This window comes from Erythrolamprus reginae, chromosome 1 (assembly GCF_031021105.1).
Source record: "Erythrolamprus reginae isolate rEryReg1 chromosome 1, rEryReg1.hap1, whole genome shotgun sequence".
NCBI classification, from domain to species: Eukaryota; Metazoa; Chordata; class Lepidosauria; order Squamata; family Dipsadidae; genus Erythrolamprus; species Erythrolamprus reginae.
In genome coordinates, this window is record NC_091950.1 from 83107900 (window position 1) to 83130635 (window position 22736).

Below are 22736 nucleotides of genomic sequence, written 5' to 3' on the forward strand. Positions count from 1 at the left end.
TTACGTACAGTAGGTAGAAATATATGTAAAGTTATCCCAGATTTAGATATTCCCCTTTCTTAATGAATGAGCAGATGACATTAATTTTCCTCAATTAATCAATTAATTAATTGTTTTGTGGTAGACGGTTGTGCGAGCCAGCACATTTGAAGTGGAAGGATATATCTCTGGAATACTCAATGACATCCAGAAGCTCTCCCTCATCAGTTCTAACACCCTGAGGGGTAAGAGCCCTACTAACAGGAGAAGAGCCCAGTCGCTAGGACTTCTAGGAGAAGATGAACCAACTGACATATATCTACAGTGCGCTGAACCAGACTGGGCAGACAAATATGGAAACTACCTCAACTGCAATGGTGGAAATAAATCGTCTAGAAGGCAGACTTTATGGCCTGATTACAAGCCCATGTTGGACGGGCAGGCTCATTCCAATAGCCTAGTCATGAAAGCTCAATCACTTGACCCTTCAGAGTTCCAAGGGGCAAATAGCCACTTTGCCCCACTCTCATCAGGTTTTCAGCACCAGCAATACGTTCCTGTTCCTGAAGTAAACAGAGAAAATGCGAGAAGGAACTCCGAAGAGAACTATGGTCAGCCCTGCCACGGGAGCCAAGCTAATTTGAGGCCTCCTGGAGAAGGTAGTCCTGGTTCTAAATCAAGGGAAAACAGTTTGAAGCGGAGGCTGTTGCGAACTGTCTTCCCGTCATCCAACCCTTCAAATAAGATTGGAAACAACCCACAGATAAAGGTATGTGTGCTCGGTTCCCTAGAAGGTATTACATTAGTACCTTTCTAGCCTGAGAGCTTCCAAGTTCCAATTCTCAAAGCAAATGCAACTCATCTTCTTAAAACTTATTATTTCAGGAGGTTATACTTATATGATGAAGATAGTCTTAAATATATTTATGTACACTGAGAGCATATGCACCAAAGACAAATTCCTTGTGTGTCCAATCACACTTGGCCAAAAAAAGAATTCTATATGCTAATGATAAAATTTCAACACATATTACCACATGCACAGTGTATGTATATGTATTTCTTTCTGCAAGCTATCTTAGAAACTCATTTTTGCTCTCACAAAAACTTTACCTGTCAATGTCATTGTTTATTTGAAGATACATTTCTTCCCTTTATATAAGAATTACATGAAACATAATCTAAAACATTACTCTAGAAAGTTGGGGAGAGGCATTAGCTGGGATAGAGAAATGGCCGGTAAGGAAGAAAAAATAATGCAATTTCCACATCAGATATTTTATTCCTTCATGCAAACTCATAACACTCTGAAGATGATTCTGGCTGGAAAAATAGAAATGTCTACGCATATTGTTTCTTGGACTTTCTCGTGTCTCACATTACTTCCATCTTCTCTGCTATGTGTTTTTATTTTTGCCAAACTGTTTTCCAAAAAATTAAATCATCTAGTAATAATTTTGTTTCTTTTTTTAATTAAATCAGCCTGAGTCCAGCTTAAGCCCACTTCTTTTACAAAATATTTCAATAACTATTTTTATTGATATCATTGATACCAGATTAAATTTGCTCATTTTTAAGGTGGCAATTTAGTAACTATTGATTTGATAGTTTGGCCCTGGACACTATAATTATGCAATCTGTTGAGTTGTGCATTTGGCGTGTCTGAAGCAGAAATAACCAGCACTGGAAGCGTGTTGAGACTGGTACTGCAGAGCAAAAGAGGAAAGATGTAGCCTTTTCACCACTGCTAAGTTCCAAATGAAAATGTGGCCTGGCTTTGCTATTTGCATTATGAGGGAACTCCCTTTGGTACTTGTCAGACTTGAATGATTTCTTTTGCCTTGAAAGTGGCACCTTTTCAGAAAATAGCTCTGAATCTGGAAGGACTAGATCTACCATTTGGCAGAAATAAAGTTAGCAATTGTTAAGTGTTTAACATCTAGCTACATTTTTTCCCCTCTGCCAGACATGGAGAGGGAGAAATGCTGGCATATTTTTTTTCTCCAATACTGTATACCAAAATAAATAGGTAGCAAAATAATATACTGTGTCCAAACTGAGAAAATGGAATAATAAATTATCTATCTATCTATCTATCTATCTATCTATCTATCTATCTATCTATCTATCTATCTATCTATCTATCTATCTATCTATCTATCTATCTATCTACCTACCTACCTACCTACCTACCTACCTACCTACCTACCTACCTATCTATCTATAGAATAGAAGAATAGAATTTTTATTGGCCAATTGTGATTGGACATACAAGGAATTTGTCTTGGTGCATATGCTCTCAGCGTACATAAAATAAAATATACATTTGTCAAGAATCATGTGGTACAACACTTAATGATTGTCATAGGGGTCAAATAAGCAATGAAGAAGCAATATTAATAAAAATCTTAGGATATAAGCAACAAGTAACAAGTTATCTATCTATCTATCTATCTATCTATCTATCTATCTATCTATCTATCTATCTATCTATCTATCTATCTATCTATCTATCTATCTAATCTATCTAATCTATCTATCTATTCGACTTCTATGCTGCCCAGTCCCGAAGAACTCAGGGCGGCTTCCAACATAATAATAATACAAAAAGATACAGCAATAAAAAGAAGTCAAATATAAACTCTAAAAAACAAACCCCAATTAAATCTTAAAGGATTGGGTTAGTTTTATATTAACATTTTATAGAGACGGTATATATTTTAGTTTCAACAAATGTTGCTCATTTATTCATTATTCTATATATTCTTTTCTTATTTATTAGCACTGTTATATTTTTGGTGGTATCTTCTCATGTCTCTGGTTGTAATATTTGCCATATGCTGTATATATATACATATGCATATATATGCTATACATATGCGCGTGCACATATAAACGCACATACAAACATACTTGGCCTTAGGTACAAAGACTTACCTTATCTTCAGCTTCTACATTTTCTATGAAGCCCAGAAATAAAGAGCCATATTTTTGCCCTTTTCTTTGCAAAAATTGAGTGGGCAAAAGTGTCTGGAGAGCCTGCAGACAGCTCTTGGATGCTGGGAGATGGCAAAAATGCCCCCATTTTGCCAATCTTTTGCCAATTTTTTCAAAAAAATGGAAGCATTTTTGCCTTTCTCCAGTCCCCGAGAGCTGTCTGCTGGCTCCCCAGACCTCTTACCTACCCCATTTTTGCAAAAAAACCCGGAGGAAATGGCCCATTTTTTTTGCAAAAACAGGATAATTTCTGCCTTCTCCCAGTCCCCAAGAGCTGTCTGTAGGCTCCCCAGACTCCTTTCCCACCCCATTTTTGTGAAAAAAACAGGCCAAAAAATGGCCATTTTTGTCACTTCCCAGCACCCAAGAGCACTGCAGTTAGGGGGCAGGACTTTGGGACAACAAAAATGGCAGCGTTCAGTGTATAAGACGCACCAACATTGAAAAGGTGTGTCTTATACTCTGAAAAATATGGTATTCCCCCCTCCCCCATAGGTAGTACTGGGTTGAAAAATTCTCCAAATGTTTATTGTATCTGATTCTTTGTGATACAGGTAGTCCTTAACTTACAGTCATAATGAAGCCTGTCTCTCACAGTCATAACTTGTAATAGTTGTAAAATGGGCCATTCACATGACCAACCCAATTTTACAATCTTTTTTTGTGGTGGTCATTTAAAAAAAATCACCATGACCCATGAAATGAATCTACGGTGGTTAAGCAAACCAATTTCCATAAAACTGTCATAAAATGCATCTATGTGATCACAGGACACTGCTAATAGCTGCAAAGGCAGATCAATTGCCGAGCGGCCAAAGGGCAGTCACATGACTACAGGAGGGCCCCCAACTTTTGGAACTTCAAATCTGGGTCACACGTACCATGAATATACCAGGTAAATCTATCAGAACTTCAAATGGTTCCTAATCAACTGGTTGTAAGTCGAGGGCTACCTGCAATGCAACTGTATCCCAAAGCAGTTGTCTGTTGCAGATTAACATAGCAGTACTTTCTACAACACCACTTATTCCTTGAATCAAATGTAGGTTTTGTCCATAGTGGCATTTGACAATTGTAACAGCCTTCTCAAATAAGCACCAAGGATGGAATAATGTTTCAGAATAAAATGAAAATGTAAGTAGCATTATTGTTTGATAATTAGGCTAAAGTAGTGGTGAGGTCTAAATTTCTTAACAACTAGTTCTCTACACTAATGACTGGCTGGGTGGATGTGGCTGGATAGCGGTTACTGGGGGGGGGTCATGTAACTGAGTGGGCATGGCCAACTCTACGTCACTTGTGTGGGTGGTACCTGTATGGGACAGGCAACATTGGGGAGGGAGGGTGTGTGTGTGTGTGTGTGAAAGGGAGGGAAGATTGTGTCAGGCTAAACTGGGAAAGCTGGCTGTCACAGGAAGAGAAGCTGGGTAAGTTGGATCCAGATGCTTTCTGGGTCCCCTCGTCCCAGAAGCAGCAACCTCACACTCTCCCCTCTCTGCTAGTCCTCCTTTTTGCATGGGATTGCCCAGCAACAGAGAGGGAGAATGGGGCAGCTGTGGCAGCTAACATTGAGGGGAGAGTGCCACACAGAAACTGAGGCACACAGAAAAGTTGCTTCTGTGTCTCCATTGCTGGGTGATCCCATGCGAAGTAGGGGGTTAGCAGGGAGAGGAGAATATGAGGTTGCTGCTTCTGGGATGAGGGGACCCAGGACATGTCTTGCTTGGCTCATGTGACTTCTCTTCCTCTCACAGCCATCTTTTTTGAGTCATTTTCAGGCCAAAAATAGCCTAGAAATGGCCTGGGAAACGGCTCAAAAATAGCCTGAAAACAACCCAAAAATGGGTGGAGTGGGGTCAGATGGTGGTCTGATTTGCCAGTTCTCTAAACTGCGCAGAATCAGAACAACCTGTTCGGGTCGGTCCAAACCGGCAGCAGTCCACCTCTGGAGTCTAGATGGAGACTAGAACAGAAAGAGGTGGAGTCAACGTATTGCCTAGCCATGAAGCCTGACAATTCTTTATAAGCTCAATAACCACCATGATGTTGTAAAAGTAACAGCAAATCAAATAAAAAAGATAATTTCTATCTATGTTGTCCTAGTCTCTTTGAAGGAGAGGTAGGATATATGATTTCAAAATTTTTAATGTTGGTTCTTCAAAACAGTACAATTATGAGGTTGAGAAGACACAATACCTGCAAAAACATGTTTTTGGTATCAGTTTTATCCAGCCTTGTTACCCTTCCATATCCAATACCTGTTCTGAATTTTGCTTTTCAAAAGTGAATTTGTTGGAAGAGATCATAAAGCCGTTCTCTATTGTCAGTCAGTAGCTGCTAATGGCTAATCAAATTTGGCCTTGGTCCATCTGTGGGAAACTGAATATGTACAGAGCCCCGCTGACTCAGAACATATTCATAAATAAAAGGATGGTGTGGTGGGAGAACCCAATAACAGCACATTATGAACTGTGAGCAAGAGAAGCCACAGATCATCTACTGAACCTGAAATGCCTCCCAGTGTGGTTTCTTTAATCTGGTCTCTGCTGACAATTTATTTTGCATCTGTCATTTTGATAGAGTCAGCTTTCATTTGTGATCTAGACCTACTTTCCCATGATTTCATATCATTGCAATCTCATGTTGTGCTGTAAACACATTTAAAATGAAAAGATAGCCTAGCTAGTTTAGTTTAAATTATGTAGAAATAAATGAAAATATGGGTATGTTTGTGTTGCTAATTTTTTTAATAAGGCACATAAATAATGTGCTGAATTTATACTGTAAAAGTTACAAAAGTGGACTTCGAGCTTAAGTACCCGTGAAACCCTTTCAGGTGCCCTAGAATGCATAAAACAAAGCTGGTGATTTGAACACTCCTTGCTATCAGGAACATGTCTCAGCTGGACTGAAAAGGTGTTGTAGATAGAAATGAGGAAAGTACATTTCACCAAGTAGTACTGGTAATTTTGCCTGCTTACAGTTCTTTCTTTCTTTCTTCATTCACTCATAATGTGCAATGATTGCATATATACTTTTATATAAAATAAAATAAATTTTAAAAATGCATATAAGGGATGCTGTGCAAGATAATTAACTATATTTGCTTGCAGTATAAATATTATTAGACCCAAATAAGAAGAATCTCTTCTATCACCCTATAGACTTAAATAAATATCCTTGTTTTTCATCTAATTAATACAAAATTGTAGAAAACATGGCCTGGCTTCCTTAAACCAGCATATATTGGTTCCATCAATGGACACCTAAGATCTGCTTTCTGACAGAGATATGTAAAAAGTATTGTCAGTATTGCATGACTGTGTCATAGGTAAGGCTAAATATTCCAGGAAAATTAGTATTGTATTGTAATAACTTTTAACCTAGCTCAGAGATACCATAAAATATTAAGATTGATATCAATCTTATTAGACAAAACCAAAAAAATCAACTCAACATGATTCACATAATAACTGCAGTGATTTGCTTAACAACTGTTACAAAAGTAAGGCATGACTCATTTAACAAATACAGTGATACCTGGTCTTACAAACCTCTCATCATACAAACTTTTCGAGATACAAACTCGGGGTTTAAGATTTTTTTGCCTCTTCTTCCAAACTATTTTCACCTTACAAACCCAAGCCGCTGCCACCACTGGGATGCCCCGCCTCTGGACTTCTGTTGCCAGTGAAGCACCCGTTTTTGTGCTGCTGGGATTCCCCTGCAGCTCCCCTCCATGGGAAACCCCACCTCTGGACTTCTGTGTTTTTGCGATGCTGAAGGGGAATCCTAGCAGCGCAAAAACAGGCGCTTCGGCTGGCAAAAGGGGTGAATTTGGGGCTTGCACACATTAATCGCTTTTCCATTGATTCCTATGGGAAACATTGTTTCGTCTTACAAACTTTTCACCTTACAAACCTTGTCCCGGAACCAGTTAAGTTCGTAAGACGAAGTATCACTGTATCTTGCTTCCGGCTCAATTATGGTCATAAGTCAACGACTATCTGTATAGATTCTATAAAATAAACGGACCAAAATATTTATATTCTATTTTACAGAGTGGGAGAACAGCACAGAATAAAAACAGAGGGAAACATTGACGATATGGAATATAGGTAGTAGCTGAGTAATTGGGTGTTCAGAATAGAGCCTACTGATTGAGTCTTCTGGACTCTATATAACAGAAGGAAGCTAACACGACTTCCTTCTGTTGCAGATCACCTTTACATTGATCTGATAAAAGTTTCATTTGAAATTACAACCCTTATAGTTGTTCAGCTGGCATCATTTATGCACAAAAGGTGTACTTTAGCAGACCTTGAAGTTCTAGAAGTATAAAAAAGCCTAAAGGGATAAAGAAACAAAAGAAATAAGCTGCAAATTGAGGACCAAACCTGCTGGGGACATATAAAAAAAAACACATTTTAAACAGTTGTCTTATTGAACTGATGGAGATTGTGAAGAAGAGAGTAAGAATAAAAAGAATAGAGAATTAATTTTAAATAACATTATTCCACACAATTATCTGTAACAGATCTCCTTTCTCTATAATAATGTTATTAAACATTATTCTAAATTTGCTTATTTAAAAATTGTGCTTATATAATCATGGCAATATGGAAGAGTTTATCACATATTTTTATTAGAGTGCCATTGTTACAATTTTTTTGTTTTTAATCTCTTTAGGTTTTAAAGTTGATCATTAGATTGGTTCTTTTTGTGAATAAGATACATGATTGAATATTTATTTATTTACCTGGATTGTAACATTATTTACATAATGAATATTCGTTATGTATATAATAGATAGGTAAAATGTTTTATAGCATGAAATCTAATTGTGTAACTTTGTGGTATATATATATATTGAAATAACACCTGAGCAATGACCAAGTTAAATTATTGGTCTTGTGATGTATTAAAGGTGTTCTAACAAGAAAGTGGCTTATTCAGGTGACATATTTTTTTAGATAATATACAATATTATAAACTTTTTTTCTCTACTGAATTTCAACAGTTGGGAGGGGGATTGTGATGCCACCCAAGATACTTACCTCTTTGAAACTCAGCTAAAGATAATAAGCATTTTGCTAGTTGACTGCATATGATAGGTTCTTTACCTCACTTTATATGACTTTAAAAATAATAAGAATTTTGTTTTTCATCCCTGTTCTATCCATAAATATGAAATTGTACAAGGTGATGATTGTACAATACCGATCATACATATGCATATATACGGAAGCCAAGAAAATTGTGGCTGCATTGAGGGTGTCCTCAATGGGATTATAAGATTTATATTAACAGATTTAATTGCACCAATCTTAAGTGTGTATAATTAATTATGTTATAAAATTGTTAGATATCATTGGCATATCTATATATTATGAAATGTGAATTAAATTCTGATAATGATTTAAAAGAGAAGAAGGTAGGGAAATAAGTTATAGTACGTGCAATTGATGGAATGTTATAAAATCTGTGTAACCATTATTTTAAAAGACTTTCTATATAAGATTTGTAATGAAAAGGAAGAAGGATAATAGGACAAATATGAATAGATTAAATTATTAATTATGTATAATAAATCATGATATAAGGTTTTTATATATTGCAAAAAGAAAAATAAATTTTGATTATGAATTTAGAAAGGAGGAAGGGAAGTAAATTATATAATAGTAGATGAAATTATTGGAATATTATAAAATTTGTATAATTATTATTTTAAAAGGTTTTTATATATGATGTATATTTATAAATTTGATTTAATGTTGAAGAAAATTTTGATAATTAGTGGGTTCCTGAATGGATGGATTTTAGCAGCAAGGGGTTTTAAAGTTTTAAATTTTGTTTAAATATTAAGGATAATTTAAAATAAGAAATATTGTGTAATAGAGGTGAGAGTAGGATTTAAAAAGAGATTAGAAATTTAGGGCATTTAGAGATGAATTAATTAAAATTAAGTAGGTAAAGGTAAAAATTAAGGAAAAGGAGAAGTATGGCCCAAAACCAAAAATACAAAAAGGATGGATTTGAAGGATATGTATGAAATGAGATACAAAAGAAAATGTTTGGAAGATAAGCAATAGGTATTAAACAGAAGAAAATGTAAAATTAAATGTAGTAGACCCAAGCAAAAAAAAGAGGTAGTGAAGGAGGCAGCATTAATACAGTAGTAATGTACCTAGGGAAAAATACAATATATGTATAAATATGGTTGAGGGGAATGTAAGTCTAAGAATAGCACTGATGATTAAATGATGTTAGGGATTTGTGTTACCTGCCTATCAACCAAACAATGAGTTATGATTAGATTTACTCAGGGAAGGGATAAGGAGGAGGAAGGAGGAGAGGAGGGAAGTAGGAAAGAGGGAGAGAAGGGAAAAGAAGGTGGAGAGGGAGATAAAAGGAGAGGAGTAATAAGAAATATTGGACAGGTGATCAGAGTACAAAAGGTGCAAAATTAAAATGTTTGTTTATGATACATTGGATAGAAATGTATGATTATATATATTTCAATATGATTTGTGTTATATGTATGGAAATGGATGTAGAGATGGGGGGAAAAAAGAGTAGATGAATGGAATCAGTTATTCTGAGACTTCCTCTGCTGAATGTTTTCAAGTGAAGACTAGACAATCATGTATCAAGTATGTTTTAATTTGCACTTAGATATTGAAAGTGGCTCATTACAGTGTGTGTATTTCTATTGGGCAGTTTTCCCCCAAGATGGCATCCTCTGCAATCTATATGTGTGCTATTTCAAAATACAAAGAGTACTTTGATTTCCATTCAAAGCAGTTGTTTCAATCATTCAGTTTATGTAGATTGCATCAGCAATGTATTGATTTGAATACATTTAATGTCTTTGTCTGAATGGACAGTTCTAATGATACATTTCTTCTATTCTTTACAAGCCGAACCCCTTCTTCAGGGCACCCCAGCACTGGAGTTCACCGCACAGTCCTCCTGCAGCCAAATCCCAGTCTCTTCCCTCTGACCAGCCTGTGCCTGATTATGCTAGGATTTCAGAAGCTGGTGGTTCCCCTCACAAATCCCCAACCATTGAACATAGAATTGGCTTGCCTCAAGGTAGGCCGTCGCCAGCAGGGTCTCCACGGAACAGACACACCCAAACCAGCTCCAGCAACCTTCATCTTCCCCTGGATGCTAAAGCACAGCCAATCAGTGAGGATCCAGCGGTGGTCACTCATGAGCAGTTCAAGGCTGCCTTGAGGATGGTGGTGGACCAAGGAGATCCTAGGACAATGCTAGAAAGCTACGTCAAGATCGGCGAAGGATCTACGGGTATTGTCTGTATTGCTCGTGAGAAGCATTCTGGAAGGCAGGTAGCAGTGAAGATGATGGATTTACGAAAGCAGCAGCGGCGAGAACTCCTTTTTAATGAGGTGATTAAATTAATAGATATTAAATGTAACCTTATTTGCCCAAAAGGAGATAATCGGTAATGTCAGTGAGGTGGAGTACTGCATTTACAAAAGGAGCAGAAGCAACATTATTCATTTGGCTTTTAGAGATAGCTTCATATCATTTAATAACTCTTGTCCTGGACTTTCATCAAGGATTCTGGGCTGGTTTAAAAGCAGTTTTGAACTTCTGCATTCCCACCCTGTTAGAGGTGCTGGAGTAGTCATTTCCGGGTCAACTGTGATATATAGGTGAAACTCAAAAAATTAGACTATCATGCAAAAGTTCATTTATTTCAGTAATGCAACTTAAAAGTTGAAATGTAATGTATGAGAGAGACTCATTACATGCAAAGCAAGATAGTTCAAGCCGTGATTTGTCATACGGTAATTGTGATGATTATGGGGTACAGCTCATGAAAACTCCAAATCCACCATCTCAGAAAATTAGAATATTACATGTGATCAATAAAACAAAGATTGTACATAGTACAATATTGGACAGCATCCCCATAAAACTCGGCTGCGGAAGGAAGAATGAAGTGCTCCAAAATCTCCCGGTAGACGGCTGCGTTGACCCTGGACTTAATGAAGCAAAGTAGACCAACACCAACAGACATGGCTCCCCAAATCAACACAGACTGTGGAAACTTTTGCATCTCATTTGGAAACCAAAGGCCCAGAGTATGGAGGAAGAATGGAGAGCCACACAGAGCAACATGCTTGAAGTCTAGTGTGAAGTTTCACAGTCTGTGTTAATTTGGGGAGCCAAGTCATCTGCTGGTATTGGTCTACAGGGTTTCATTAAGTCCAGGGTCAACGGAGTTGGAGGAAAGTGTTTTACTTTTTAAAAATGATGTACTTCTGCTATCTTATTTGAAAGACCCTTTTCTCTCCTCTCTCCAAATACCTGAGCTTCAGGAAAATGGTGGCAATCTGGCCTCCAGAATCTATACAATAAAATAAAATGTGAAATTGACAAACATTTTGTCGGTTTTCCTCTGAAAGGATTGTGGTGTTGCATCTTGATTTCTGTTTAACTTTGAAACCTGGGCAGAACAGTGAATTTTATTCCCTGTTCTCAGCATTTTGAATTGGCACAGAAGCAGAAAAATCTACGTTTCAAGATTGAAAATAATGGTATTGTAGTATGGAAGTGTCTGAAAATAATTATGATTTAGTCAAGGATAAATTGTCTTTATTCCAACATTGAGTGTTGCCCTTCAGGTCCAAACTGCTCAGAATTTCCAGCAAAAGAAAAAATATTTCAATGTGGACAGAGGTGGGTTCTAACTTACACCACTGCCTGTTCACTTTCTCCCACACAGCGTGGCTGTGTCTTGTGGGTGCGCATGCATAAGCTCAAAACAAGATGGCCGTGCATGTGCAGTGCCAGAAACTTGGCATTCAAAAAGAAAAAAAGGGCGATGGCGTCCATGGGCTGGCACTGACACTGTGGCATCACCAGTGGTTTGGGTGAACTGATCTGAACCAGGAAGAACCCACCTCTGGACGTGGAATAACTTTGTTCCAGTAGTATGTGTTGTCAGTCTTTGAATTATAGAAGGATGTTGGCTTGAAGGAAGTGCATGTTGAAATTCAGATTTTCCCCTACCAGTTTTGTGGGTGTGGCTTGGTGGGTGGCAGGAGAAGGATACTGTAAAATCTCCATTCCCACCCCACTCCTGGGGGGGAAGGATATTGCAAAAACTCCATTCCCTCTCCACTCTTGGGCCAGCCAGAGGTGGTGTTTGCCAGTTCTCTGAACTACTTAAAATTTCTGCTACAGGTTGTCCAGAACCTGTCAGAACTTGCTTAATTTCACCCCTGGTTTGGATTTTGACTCTTAACCATAGAATAAAAGTCACCAACCTTGGAAGGCTAAAAGATAATCTTCTAACTGGAGATATATCACATCAGCAAAAAAGCATAGTGTGAATTATCAGTCATTTGTCTTTTGTCATCTTTCTCAGGTTGTGATAATGAGGGATTATCAGCATGACAATGTGGTGGAGATGTATAAAAGCTATCTTGTAGGTGATGAGCTTTGGGTGCTGATGGAATTTCTCCAAGGAGGAGCCCTTACAGACATTCTCTCTCAAATCAGGTAGGAAAAAAGCAGGAATATATGAATTGCTCTCTCCTGGTTCAATGCACCCATCTTGGGGTTGGTTATTTAGAAAATATCTGCCTCTGTCAAAGACCATTGAAATTCTGTCTAGAGAACCTGTGGGTTATAAATTGCACATAGCTCCAGGCTTTGTTTTGCAGAATTTGCTGCACCGCAGTGTAGAACAGTGAAAGAATGTAATTTCAGTTTGCTCTTATCATAAGGAATGCCAAGGAAATCTTTGTGATAGGAGCTGCTGAGTAGAGAAAAGGAAGGGAATACTTCTTCAAACACATTTGTTGACATAATGATCACATTTGTTGACATACTGATAATTCCTATCAATTTAATTCTTGAAGAATACGAATACCAATAATACCTAGTTATGAGAAAGAATGAGCTCCCAGGGCATGTCCTGAGAACTATTTTCATAGATTCAAATTTGGCAATGAAATTAATTTCGCAATTTCCCACTAGAACAAGGAGAGAGGATGATACATTTTGTTTTGTCACCAGTATATTGCCTTGTATGTTTGTAAAACTTGATTTTGGAATTCCAAATCTCTTACTCTGAATTTCTTGACTTTCTCTACTTTTTAAGAATGGTTGTGCATAATTTTTACTCTTAATGGAGCAGGAAGTGTCATAAATATCATGCATGCTATAAGTGAACATTTAATTAATTGTTGCTGTATGAAATTAAGTTAACTCCCACATACAATTTTGACTGCTGTATTTCAGACTGAATGAAGAGCAAATTGCCACAGTATGTGAGTCAGTCTTGCAGGCACTCGCCTACCTGCATTCTCAAGGTGTGATTCACAGAGACATTAAGAGTGACTCCATTCTCTTGACTCTTGATGGAAGGGTAATTCTTAATTTGTTTCTTTCATATTTCTTATTTCCTGCATTTTTTCCTTGGCTTCTCTTTGCCATAACTTGGGAGCAAAGTGTGTTTTTGTATGTAAAAAGTCCAAGGTTCAGTCCCCAGCACTTATACTTTACAATAAGCAAATTAGGCAAGGGGCCATATACTGAGTTAGTAATTGTGTGGATTGCTTTTAAAAGATAAATAAGCTTCCAGTTCTGCCAATTTGGAGACTTCATTTGGAATTCTCAGGCATTGCCCCCTTCTGCATTTTTTATTCCAGCTGGACTGCTCCCTTGCCAGAGATACATTTTATCGTATAACCAGATGGGATCATACTTGCTAGCCTTCTTGGGAACCAATGTGTAGGACATGGCTGTTGGGGGTTCACATGGGTTCAGGAAAACCTCTAGCTAAGATTCTGTGCAGTTTGGAGTACCCCAAATCTCACTCCCCGCCCACTCCTCCCCTCCCAGGAGTCCTGATGTGGCCCTTTTTAGATACATGTAAACAGAGCATGCATGGAGGCTCAGGGAGGGTGAAAAATGGGTCACCAGAACCTGGGGAGGCTATTTTTGTCCTCCCTGAGGCTCAAGGAAAGCCTCTGGAGCCTGGGTAGGGCAATCCCCCCCCCCATGGTACAGGAGACTGACTAGGCCATGCCCACCATGGCCACGCTCACCCAACAACCGGGCAGAGAACCTCTTGCTAAAATTTTTGAAGCCTATCGCTGTCTACGTGGGTATGGAGGCAATGGTCTAGGACAGTGTTTCCCAACCTTGGCAACTTGAATATATCTGGACTTCAACTCTGGATATCTGGAGTTGAAGTCCAGATATCTTCAAGTTGTCAAGGTTGGGAAACACTGGTCTAGGAGATGATGTGCCCTTTGAGGAGAGTGGGAGATAGAAACTATCTTAAAACTCACCTATATTTCACAATTATGACCTTGTTTCCAGCTTTCCCTTTTGCAGAACATTTTTGAGAAGGTGGTGGAGCTTCAGTTACAGAGATCCTCTAGAACAGTGATGGCAAACCTTTTTTTGATTAGCGTGCCAAAAGGGTGTGTGTGGGTGTGCTAGCATGCGTGCACATGCTCACACCCTTTCCTCCACCCGCATGTGCACACCCACACCGCGTTGTCCCCCACACATGCGCAGAGACCTTTCTGAAGCCTGGTAGGGTTCAGGTGGGTTCCTTCTGGTGTGGTCCAGAGAGCCTCACTGGTATAAACCCACTGGTTTTCAGCGATTTTTGAAATGGCATCTCCGTGTAGAAGAAGCCCTCTCGCCCACCCTTGTCTTAATGCTGACCTTTATTCTTCGTCCGAAGCACAGCTGAGGGCTTCTTCCACACAGAGGCGCTGGGAAAAAACCACAGAAGATCAGTGGGTTCGTACTGATGCGGCTCTCTGGACCACACCAATATGAACCCACCACTAGATGGGGAAAAAATGCCCAAATGGGCAAACCGGAAGTGCATTTTCCCAAAGTTCCGGTTTGTCTGTTGGGGGAATTGTTTTGCCTCCATGGCTTCAGGGAACCGTTGCCGAACCTTCTGGAGGACAAAACTGCCTTTCCAAAGGCCAAAAATCAGCTGGGGAGCAACACAGCACAAAGTCTCATGTGCCCTTCCATATGGCTCCGTATGCCACACGTGCCACAGGTTCGTCATCACGACCCTAGAAGTTCATTTCTGGGGGCCCTTCAATCACGCATTCTTTTGGACCCTCTGTGTGGAACTGGAGACACTATCAGCAGTGGTTCTGTTCCTTTTAAAGCAAATGGTTCCAGTACGTTGCAGAGGGAGAAGACATCAGTTTGACAGGGGTGGAATACCAGAATGCTTCCCTGTGATATTTTTAAATATTTGCATCAAACTGTTGGAAGAAAGATTCATTTCAAAATTCTGACTTTAACCTGTAAATCCCATGTGATTCATTTACCAGTACCTTCAGTTTCACCTTTTATAAATGGAATTAATCTACATAATATGCTTCTCATATTAAGAGTAGGCCCTCACTTGGGGCGGTATAGGGGGCAGGGATCCAGAAGAAATACTGCTTGGTGATTGCCACTTCTCTAAGGAATGTCATTTCCTAGAAACCAAGTGATATAATTACAACAGTTTTCTTGAGAGCTTTCAAAGAATAGTGGCCTGGTCTCTCTTGACTTGATAAGTTATATTGTCTTTATTTCCCCCCCCCCCCCCTATTTTAATTGTTCTTTTATGTTTTGTTTAAACTCTGGGCCTAGATTTGTGATTATATATGTCGTTGAAGTGATATTTAAATGAATTATATTTACTTTGAGAAAAGACGCCATTACTGTTATATTTAAAAGAGAAAAATTTTGCTGGACAGTTTGCAAAAGCATTGCAGTTCAAAATATGCAATATTGGATTGGATAGGTCTGGCTGTTTATCTCTACATTACAGCTTTTGTCTGTCTTCTCCTACAGTCTTTTTACTCGCCCATTTCTTCCCCCTACTTTTCAGTGTAGGATGTCTAATGTTACCTTGCTTTCTTTTGTGTAGGTGAAACTCTCTGATTTTGGCTTTTGTGCACAAATCAGCAAGGATGTACCAAAACGGAAATCCTTAGTAGGAACACCATATTGGATGGCTCCAGAAGTTATTTCAAGGTCTCCGTATACCACTGAGGTAATTATAGCTTCCAAACCTGAAAGGGGTGGCAATTTGAAATTTTTTACCAACTCCCTTTTAGTATGCACCTTTTAAGATTATGACAAAGTATGACTCGATGTCTCCTCTTGACCCTCTGTATTATTATTTCCGATGCATATAATTCAGTATGCTGTAACCCATGTTCAGACAGAGTGCAAGAAGTTGGCTGATGTGGCTTTCTCGTCTATTTCAGCAACCTACAGCTCTACATCAGTGCAGAGTTGGCATCACTACAAGACTGTTACAATAAAAATGTTATATTCATGAATTTTTGCAGCATTTGTTACCGTGAATGTAAAAATAAATAACAGAAGCAATGGCACAACAGTGAAAGCAAGATAAAATTTCCTTCTTGATGCAATGCTAGAACTAAGGTTAATTTATAATCTTTAAGGTTCTTTGGTATCTCAGCTGTGAAATTCTCTTAACACTGAAGAAAGTAGAGCATCTTTCTGCATATCATCCCCTCACACAGTCTTCTGTTTTGGCAGGTAGACATCTGGTCTTTGGGAATCATGGTAATTGAAATGATTGATGGAGAACCTCCCTATTTCAGTGATTCTCCAGTCCAAGCAATGAAGCGGCTCCGTGACAGCCCTCCTCCCAAATTGAAAAACTCTCATAAGGTGAATAAATTTATAAAAAATTCCAACACTGTGTATGTTGTAGCAGCTGAATACACTTATACACAAAAATACTTAGAAATAGCATGAACAACAGTCACTCCTGCAGACTGTTGCTGGCATCTAGTGGTGAATGAAATATTTTTTTTTCCCTAACAAAGAAACCTGTAAAAATAAAATTTAAACCAAATCCTGGATTTTACAGATCTATGGTACAGGATGTGCTTGAGTATGAGAACAGATGGCTGTTCAGCCTTTGTCTACAGACCTTAAGTTAAAGGATACATGCAACATGATGACTTTCATCTAAGTCATTAATTAAAATCCAAGCAAGTACTTGTGGTATTCCAATTGAGAATATTCACAAAGCTAATGTTGGGACATGAATAAATATTCCCAGTCATTCAACCTATTATGAATCCTTCAAGCAGCTATATCATGTAGCATTTTGACATTTTATTAATGAAGATCTCATGAGAACATAGATGAATGATTTACTGGTTTACTTTGTCTATCCCCCTGATAATTAAGTTAGTAAGTTTGTCAAATATGAGATAAGACTTCAATGATATGATTTGTTTGTGAAAAATATTGACTCTCAATACGTGTTGCATTCCTATCCCAGTACTCATAAATATGTTGTTTAAAAATGTACTTTACAGCACTATTCAGTAGAGGAAGCAAAATGATAAGTCTAAATTATTGGATACTCTTCTTTCTGTTTGCCCTCCTAAATCTTTTGGGACATTTCCATTTCTCCAGGACTTTCAAATATTATAGTTAGCAGTTCTGTCATCAGCTTTGCTTGTCTACTTGTCTTTCCACCAGTGGCCAGCAGGGGGTTTCTTTCTATTCATAGAGAAGATACAGTAGTACATGTAAAATACAGGTTTTAATGTTCTGAAATATTCCTACAGCCTCTTTTGTTACCGTATTTTAATCATTTCCCACAAGCCTTTCTGTTGATTCTCTTCTTTAGCTCTCCTGAAGGCATAATTCCTTCAGTTCATTTTATGCTGCTCCTTCCATTTCCTGTAAATGACTCTTTTTACATCAGCTTTCTAAAATGCTTTAAAAGAAAGAGTCATGCACAGGAAATGGAAAGAGAAGCATATAACCAAAGAAGAATACAAGAACTTCTTATATTCTCCAGAGATCTCTAACTTATTATTCTTTGCCAAATATTCTGCCTAGCATTTCTGTATTTTAGAATTACAATTATGGAACTATCACAGCTGTAATTCTGATAGTGTACTTCACAATTTTAAAGACAGTCCACATAACCTTGTAACCTCTACATGTTTAATCTCTAACTTTTTCTATTTTTCCTGTCCTTTGTATAAAGTTCTGTTAAAAAGAGAAAAATGGAAGAGCCAGAAAATTCTTCTAGTGGCAGCACAAGGGTCCTTCGTTCAGAAAGCAACTGGTATAGATGGGCCTCAAAGAAAGAGTGTAATATTCTTTCTATAATTTATTGCAAAGACATAAGTGCCTTTGGCACTTTAAAAGGTCCTTCGGAATAATAATTATATATTTATATCACATTTTAGTCTCAAATGATAGCTTTCTGTTACTTTAAAGATTAACACATGTACTGTGGCATGGATTTGAGTTATTTGAAATATGAAATAAAATTTATATAACATTTATCAACTTTTATGCCATTTGCTTGCCTCCAGAAGTTGTGAGTGCTCCAACAGTGGAAGTTTTTAAGAAGATGTTGGATAGCCATTTGTCTGATGTGGTGAAGGGTTTCCTGCCTAGACATTCTATTCTATTCTGTTTTTAAACTGCTTTTCTAAAAGGATATTGTCATATAAATAAACCCCTCTGCTAATATATAGAAGGATAGATATCCAACATTCTGTATTTTATCCTTTCCTTTCTTATTACTATAGTAACATCAGACATAAATCCTTTCAGACATTGCTGGAATCTGTTTTGTTGTATGCAATGACTAATATTATCAGTGAAATGTCCAGGTTCCTTAAGCCCTGTCATAAAACATCCCCATAATGTTATTTTAAAAAGTGTTGTTAGGGTTTAATGGATTAGTCTTACTATCTAATATTTGGGTGCATTTGTCATTCTTTGCCAAAGACTAAGAGAACATGTATCTTTATCTCATTTGTACATCACAATACAATGTTTACCCCCAAATAAGACCCGGTTTTATATATTTTTTTACCATCAAGAAATCCACCAGGTCTTATTTGGGGCGGGGGGAGGTATATTCCATTGCTTAACTGCCAGCTCACTTCTTCTGTGGCCAATTGCCACCACTTGTGTTACTCCAGGCCTCTTTTCACCCTCAGAGGCTTTCAGGAAAGGCCTCTACAGCTGAGAAATGGCTTCAGATTGACATGTGTGTCACCCTCAGCCTCTGTTTTTCCGCCAGAGGCCCTTCTGGAAAGTTCTCTGCAGCCGATAACAAAGCACAGGATTGAGGCTGGAGGGTGATGTGTGTGTCCATCTGGAACCCATTTCTCAGCTGCAGAGGCCTTTCCAGAAAGCCTCTGACTACCCATACAAATGATGGCAAGCAGCTGCAGAAGACGTGGGCTGGCAAGGCAAGTATTGGGGTGTACAGGGCCTGGAAAGTAGGGCAGCTCTATTCCTATCCTAGCTTAATTTTCACCTATGCGACTCGCCCCACCTCCTGCACCCCGGAGTGGGCAGGGTCTTAATTAGGGTTTATTTTGGGTCAGTAGGACTTATATTGGGTCCACATGTAAAAATCAAGCTAGGGCTTACTTACGGGGTAGGTTGTATTCTCGGGGAAACACGGTATTTCTATAGCATTTTTATTTTCATAAAGTCATATTCAGTGGTGGGTTGTAAAATATTTTGCCATCAGTTCACATCTGTGATGTTTCTGCACATGCACAGATGCGTCCTGGGCGGCTGAACAGAGCCTCCCACCATCGGTGCTACCGGTTTTAAGAACCAGTCTGAACCGGGAGCAACCCACCACTGGTCATATTGGAAAGTGTGCTTTTCTAAGCCTTTCATGATGCCTTGTGAGCGAGACAGGATTTGAATTATTTGGCAAAAATATTTATATGGCAGTGTTACGTAACCAGACCCGCTCATGTTCCTAGGCCTCACAGCAAAAAGTAACATTTGAAAGAGATACATGTATATGTATGATGACAGAGTAATCTAAGTAAGATTTCAGTCTCAGTTTCCTCAGTTCCAAGTACAACATTCTGTAACTTGGAGCATGTAGATTCCAAATATAATTGCCATTGCGTAGAACTTTTGAATTCAAGGAAAAAAGCAAAAGAAAGTATAATTACAATCTTATTGTTGCGGTTCAATGCTTCGTTGTTTGTTCTGAATCTTGGAAGTTTTTGAAAAAGAACTTTGGATTACTTCTAGGAGCAATTGCAACTTTAATTTAAAATTGTAGAAGAACTTTGTACTGTATTGTTGAAACTATCTGCCTGAAATGTCTTTAAACTATCAAATTTTGTTTCCATAGACCTCTCCAGTTTTAAGGGATTTCTTGGAGCGAATGTTAACACGAGATCCTTTAGAGCGAGCAACAGCACAAGAACTCCTGGATCACCCTTTTTTGCTTCAGACTGGACTTCCAGAATGCCTCGTGCCCCTTATCCAGCGATACAGGAAATGCACCTCTACCTGCTGATTTGGAACCTGAATCTAGTATTTGAGTGCAACCTTTTTCTCCTAGTAATTCTTACTTGATTAGGAAAGGATGACGGGCAACATTGCCCAGCGCACACTGCTTGAAATCGGACAGGGTTCTTTCCCAAGATGTGAATGTGAGAGGAATTTTCATCATCTTTTAGCTGCTTTTTAATGTCTACCTTTCATTTTGTGGCTGAAGACAATCAAAATATGGATTCCTACAAATTTTTACTATAGTATGAATATTGTAAAGTGTCTGGATTCTTATTTCTAGAAACATATGTAAGATGGTTCTGTCAACTTGGGTCATATGTATCTGCAACCTCCAGAGGCATTAGATAGAGACTGAACTGGAACTTTCTGAAAGAATGAAGTCTGATCTTTGTTCTTTCATAATGACTAAATGACATGCATTCTCGTTCACTTAATGCCAGATGGCATCATGTCTGTCTTAAACTTGTTACAAAATGACCTTGTCCCTTATTTATTTTCAAATCATTCCTCCAGCACTTTCTTTTTCCAAGAATGAATAATATTGAGCCTACAGCTTTGCAAATGTTTAGAATGGTCTGTCATTTCATAACCTTAATATAATATCTTTGGGGAGCAGTGCTGTAAGACAGACACTTCCCCTTGAACCTTATTCTTGAAATTCTGAAGCATATAAACATAGTGCCTTCCCTAGCAGTGTCTGAAACAGAAGGCAGCACAGGGGTTACCTAAATAAGGAAGCAAGTTTGCTCTAAGTACACTGGACTCATCCTGAACCCCTCTAAATACACTGGACTCCTCAGTGGTTGCAGATTGAGGCAACTGTTGGGTTGCATTTTATACCAGTTTTGAATTCTGTAGCAAGATGAATTGAATAAAGTGTGGAAGCAATCCTGTTAATTCCCCTGAAAATGGCTGTTTTACAGGTGAGAATATTTACCCTCTACCTCCCATGTTTTTTAGACAGGGGAAAGCATGGAACAGATTTTTAAATGTATGCTCATCCTGGATGTAGACTGATCATTTTTAGTATTCTTTTCTAATGTCAATGCAGCAATTTTGTATGGGGAATTTTACCAGTGTAAGAACAAGGTCATTTGACACTTAAGTGGTATTATGTGCATTACTGTATGGAGTGTTAATTACAATATATTGGAGTTCGGTCTTGTGAAACAGATGTTTTGTATTTGTGGACTGCGAGGATTGTTTTAAAAAAAACTAGGTGGGAGTTTGAAGAGGGTTAAATTTTATTTCTACTGCCTCAAAATTTGCCCTCACATGATAGATTACCCATCTGGCTCAAGTGTAGATTTGTGTAAAAAAATATAAACTTGAAATACTAGAGACATTTTTGCTGTAAAATATTTCTGTATGTTTCAGGATCTGTGCAAAGCAAGTTCCTTTTTTAAAGAATTACATAATTATCATAAACAAATATTTCTTTTGTGTGTGTAAGTTGTTTGTTTTAAATTAAAAGATTTTTGATTATTCATAAATATGTTACAGTTTTGATGTAACATGCAGTTGTTATTTTGTGGTAAAATTTTCAGTGCAGAATTGTAGGCGTAGAGCTCTTAAATTTAAATAAGATAAGAACCAACATAGTTCAGAAAATAATCCAAAAGGTTATTATTATTATTTATTATTTATTGGATTTGTATGCCGCCCGTGTCCGTAGACTCGGTAGTAGGCCCAAGACTATATTATTAATAGCTGTTTGGCCAATAAGGCTTATATAATAAGGCTCATACACCAGGTATTAACTTTTTAAATATTACAAGAGGAAATGTCAATAAAAACTAAACCTAGAGGAAGAAAAGAGAATGGAAAGAATATAAAGTACAAGAAAAGAGAGAAAAATGAAAGAATATAATAACAAAAATGAGAACTTTCATCGAACAAATTTAATAACTCTTTACACCCTATAAGGCTAAATAGGCATGCTTCATTCCATATCCTATCACTTATCTATTAAAAAATCCATAAAACAGCAAGTTTCCCATCCTGGTATCAGCAAAAAGTCAAACAGTTGTCAGAACATTGCAGGAAAAAAGAGAAAGACTTATTTTAGTTTTGATTAAAGAAACCAACTTTATATTTCTTTCTTTTCCTTCTAACAGTCTGAATCTTTAATTCAATATTTTCAGAGGATTTTATTTCAGTGCTTCTTTATCCCATTGCACAGATTCGTTCAAGGTTTTAACAAGTTTCTTCCATAGATCCAATAAGGATTATTTTCCAAGTCTTTCTACTGGTTTGTCATTTGTATTTCCCTTTTAATTGTAAAAATTTTGTCTGTCTTACATATCTGGTCAAGCATCCTTTTTGAAATTTTTATCTTGGCCTGTCATTTGTAGTTCCACATTTGGTACTTTCTCTTGTCAGATAAAATGTGTTCC

At 37.8% G+C, this 22736-nt stretch overlaps 1 protein-coding gene across 2 annotated transcripts in view; it reads left to right on the top strand.

Annotated features, from left to right (window-relative positions):
* Nucleotides 1-21833, top strand: part of PAK6 (p21 (RAC1) activated kinase 6) — a 24032-nt gene extending 2199 nt beyond the window's left edge. For both annotated transcript variants that reach the window (XM_070756694.1, XM_070756701.1), the window contains exons 3-9: nucleotides 125-748; nucleotides 9897-10388; nucleotides 12380-12513; nucleotides 13258-13384; nucleotides 15920-16045; nucleotides 16561-16695; nucleotides 20177-21833. In XM_070756694.1, coding sequence (XP_070612795.1) covers nucleotides 125-748; nucleotides 9897-10388; nucleotides 12380-12513; nucleotides 13258-13384; nucleotides 15920-16045; nucleotides 16561-16695; nucleotides 20177-20344 — 1806 coding nt within the window. In that variant the 3' untranslated portion in view covers nucleotides 20345-21833. The remainder of the gene's footprint in view (nucleotides 1-124; nucleotides 749-9896; nucleotides 10389-12379; nucleotides 12514-13257; nucleotides 13385-15919; nucleotides 16046-16560; nucleotides 16696-20176) is intronic.
* The last annotated feature ends 903 nt before the right edge of the window (nucleotides 21834-22736 follow it).